This window comes from Pistacia vera, unplaced genomic scaffold (genome assembly GCF_008641045.1).
Source record: "Pistacia vera cultivar Batoury unplaced genomic scaffold, PisVer_v2 Contig510, whole genome shotgun sequence".
NCBI classification, from domain to species: domain Eukaryota; kingdom Viridiplantae; phylum Streptophyta; class Magnoliopsida; order Sapindales; family Anacardiaceae; genus Pistacia; species Pistacia vera.
The window spans coordinates 65,648-68,867 of NW_022196347.1; the positions used below are offsets into that span (position 1 = coordinate 65,648).

The following is a 3,220-nucleotide window of genomic DNA, read 5'->3' on the forward strand; positions in this document are numbered from 1 at the left end:
GGGAATTAATTGAATGATCATTCAGGTTGTTCGCAACTGGCTTGTGCTGGGTCGAGCTTATGTTGGGTCAGACAACCGATGGAGTCGGATTGATCATGGGTTGAGCTACATCCTCGCGGTAGCCTAAGCTTGGTGGAAAAATCACACACAACACCAATATATATATATATATAGTCAAGAGTGAAAGGATGACAAAGAATGGAGTGTTATTAATGTCTTGTTCTGTTTATCATTATTAATTATAATACTGTTACGAGAAGATTACTTACTCCACATTCTCTCGGATTTTGTTTAAATCATGGTCATGGATGAGAGAATGCATGTTGTCTTTGTCATACAAGGATAATTCATAAATTCTTGGTAGCTTTGACACACTTGTCTTGATATATGAAAAGGAAATAAACAAAAGATTGCAAGCTGGCTTTGGTTGTAGCGTGGTAGGAAAATGTCAAGGACTTTAAACAAATCCAAAACCTCCGAGATTAATTTAGACCACAACTAACACAAATCAAAACACCAGGAAAGAAACAATGTACTTCCAAAAGGAAGACCTTGATCTGGTGCTTGTGCCTACTGGGTTGCTCATCATGTTTTCATACCATCTCTTCCTCCTCTACAGATACCTTAATCTTCCTCACACCACCGCTCTCGGCTTCGAGAACCATAACAAGAGAGCTTGGGTTGAAAAAATTGTGCTGAATTACAACAGGGATACGACCGGTGCAGCAGTTTCTGTGATATCAAGCAACATATCAGCAGCAACTTTCTTATCTACAATCTCCATTACCCTCAGCTCTCTCATTGGAGCGTGGCTTGGAAGTTCTTCCAATAACGTATTTCAGAGCAGCTTAATTTATGGGGACACCAGGGCTGCAACCATTTCAATCAAATACATAATCCTTGTCGTATGTTTTCTTCTAGCCTTTTCATGTTTTGTCCAATCAATAAGGCATTTTGTGCATGCAAACTATCTGATTAGCATACCAGAGAGTGAAATACCTCTGCAATTTGTTGAGACTGCAGTTATAAAGGGAGGTGATTTTTGGTATCTAGGACTTAGAGCTCTTTATTTTGCTCTTAATTTGCTTCTATGGTTTTTTGGTCCAATACCCATGTTTATTTCCTCAATTGCTATGGTAATTATCCTTCATCACCTTGACATCAATCAAACTCCGTTGCACCGTTATTCGTCTCCTGCAGACCGCAAAAATGCGTCGGTGACAGAATATCCGCGGTGGCACAATGAAGTTCGATCAAGTTCCACAAAAGAATATATCAAGTAAGAAATCGGTTCCGAAATAATAGCATGTAAGACTAAAAGATGGTGACTATCATACCCATGTTTTAATGATCATTTTCTCCGTTCTTTATCGGAATATCATAGTTTTTCTTGATTGAAGAGATTGATAAATTCCCAGCGGTACTTACAAGACTTGTATTGGTAGGCAATAGAGGAGTTGAGACATGGGGTGGTGGGGCAGTTGGCTAGCGAGTAGGTAGTGATCCTGAGGTCGAGAGTTCGAGCATCTCTCACCCCAATTAACTATTTTCCATTCTACTTACCCAAAAAAAAAAAAAAAAAAAAAAAAAAAAGTGGAGTTCAAACCCAACGGTTGGGCTAGCAGTCAAGAAATTGATTACCTGGTTCAAACCAGAATTCAATAGATCCTGAGATTAATTGAAGTGTACATAAGCTTGTTTGGACACTTCGGTCATAAAAAAAAAAATAAATAAATAAATAAAGGAGTTTGAACTTCACATATTTGTAGGGGATGATTGACCTTTTGTTTATTGGTTGGGCTATGCATAATTAACTTGTAAGCAACTATAACTAAGCTTTAATTTAAAAATAAATTTGCTTACTTTACAAGTAACAAGAATTTAGTTTTCTTCAACTTTGGAACCGTGTATATTTTTTTTTTTTTTTTTTTGTGGGATAATAACATTAATTCCCCTAACGTATGATAAAATAACAAAAAACTCCTTGAGGTTTTAGAAATAACAAAAATTTCTCTGTTATTAAATGTTACGCATTAAAATAAATAATAGAAGAGCAACTTCGTAATATTCATTAGCTCGTAATAGAGTAAATTTAAATGGCTTACAAACAATTCATTAATAACAAGGGATTTTTTGTTATTTCAAAAATCTCAGGGAAGATTTTTGTTATTAGATCATACCTCAAGGGTGTATGTTTTTAGCCCTATTTTTTTTTCTTTTTATATTAAAAATTGGTACCTGAATCATAAGTAAAAACTAAGATTTTTGCTACTCTTTTTTATGTATATTAATTTATAATTCATATTACAGCCTGCACTTCTATATATCAAAGTGGAATATTTCTTTTATACTTCTTTGTTGTGTGTGATTTTTCCATTAAGCTCAAAGAAGTCAGAGTTCCGTGAGGTTATAGTTCAACCCATAATCAGTTTGGCTCAACATTTATCCGACCCAGCATAAGCTCGTTGAGATATAACTCGACCCAACATAAGCTAGTCGCGACTAATCCTGACAGTTGTTCAAGCAAATCACAGGTAAGGTCAAATCTCAGATATTTCAGAAGGGATCAGATAAACATCAATAATGGTGAGATCTTAGAGCTCAATTGCGAGAATATCAGAGTTGCATTTCAATCTTAATTGTAATTCTTTTAATTTCGCTTTTTCCTTTGTAAAAAATTTGTATATAAATCCCTTCGAACGATGGAAAACAAGTTAGCAAATTATTCTAGGCATTATACTATTTTCTTGTAAGCTCTCTAAGCAAATGAGAAAAACAGTGGACGTAGGCTCAAGATTCAAACTTGCCAAACCACTTTAAAAACCTTTCGTGTTTACTGCTTTTATATTCATTATATTGCTGATTATCTTTAATCACACATACATCAGTTCTGGTTCCACCAAGGTCAATTTGATCACTCTAGTTAGTGTAATTCTTGCATCAACATTTTGGCGCTAGAAGGAGGGCATCCACCTACTTTCAAAAGTTTCGACAATTAACTTTAGTGATCTAATCACCTGAAAATTCAAATGGCCCATACCAAATCAAAAACCACCATCGGAAACCACGATAACGTGGAAACCGCTAATCCAAAGGTGCATCAGACTGCTCCTTCAGGTCGACCACCAATGCCATTAGTGCAGCAGGTCACAAATCAACAGGGGGTAGGGACGTCAAATCCCGAGAATGGACAGTTGATAGAGATCATAAGGACGATGGT

At 35.9% G+C, this 3,220-nt stretch overlaps 1 protein-coding gene across 1 annotated transcript; it reads left to right on the plus strand.

Moving 5' to 3' along the window:
* The first annotated feature begins 523 nt into the window (after window positions 1-523).
* On the plus strand, window positions 524-2,749 carry LOC116106254. The gene is made up of 2 exons (XM_031392600.1): window positions 524-1,279; window positions 2,382-2,749. Exons 1-2 carry the CDS (start codon window positions 531-533, stop codon window positions 2,458-2,460), a joined length of 828 nt encoding a protein of 275 aa, XP_031248460.1. The 5' UTR covers window positions 524-530; the 3' UTR covers window positions 2,461-2,749.
* Window positions 2,750-3,220: the final 471 nt, after the last annotated feature.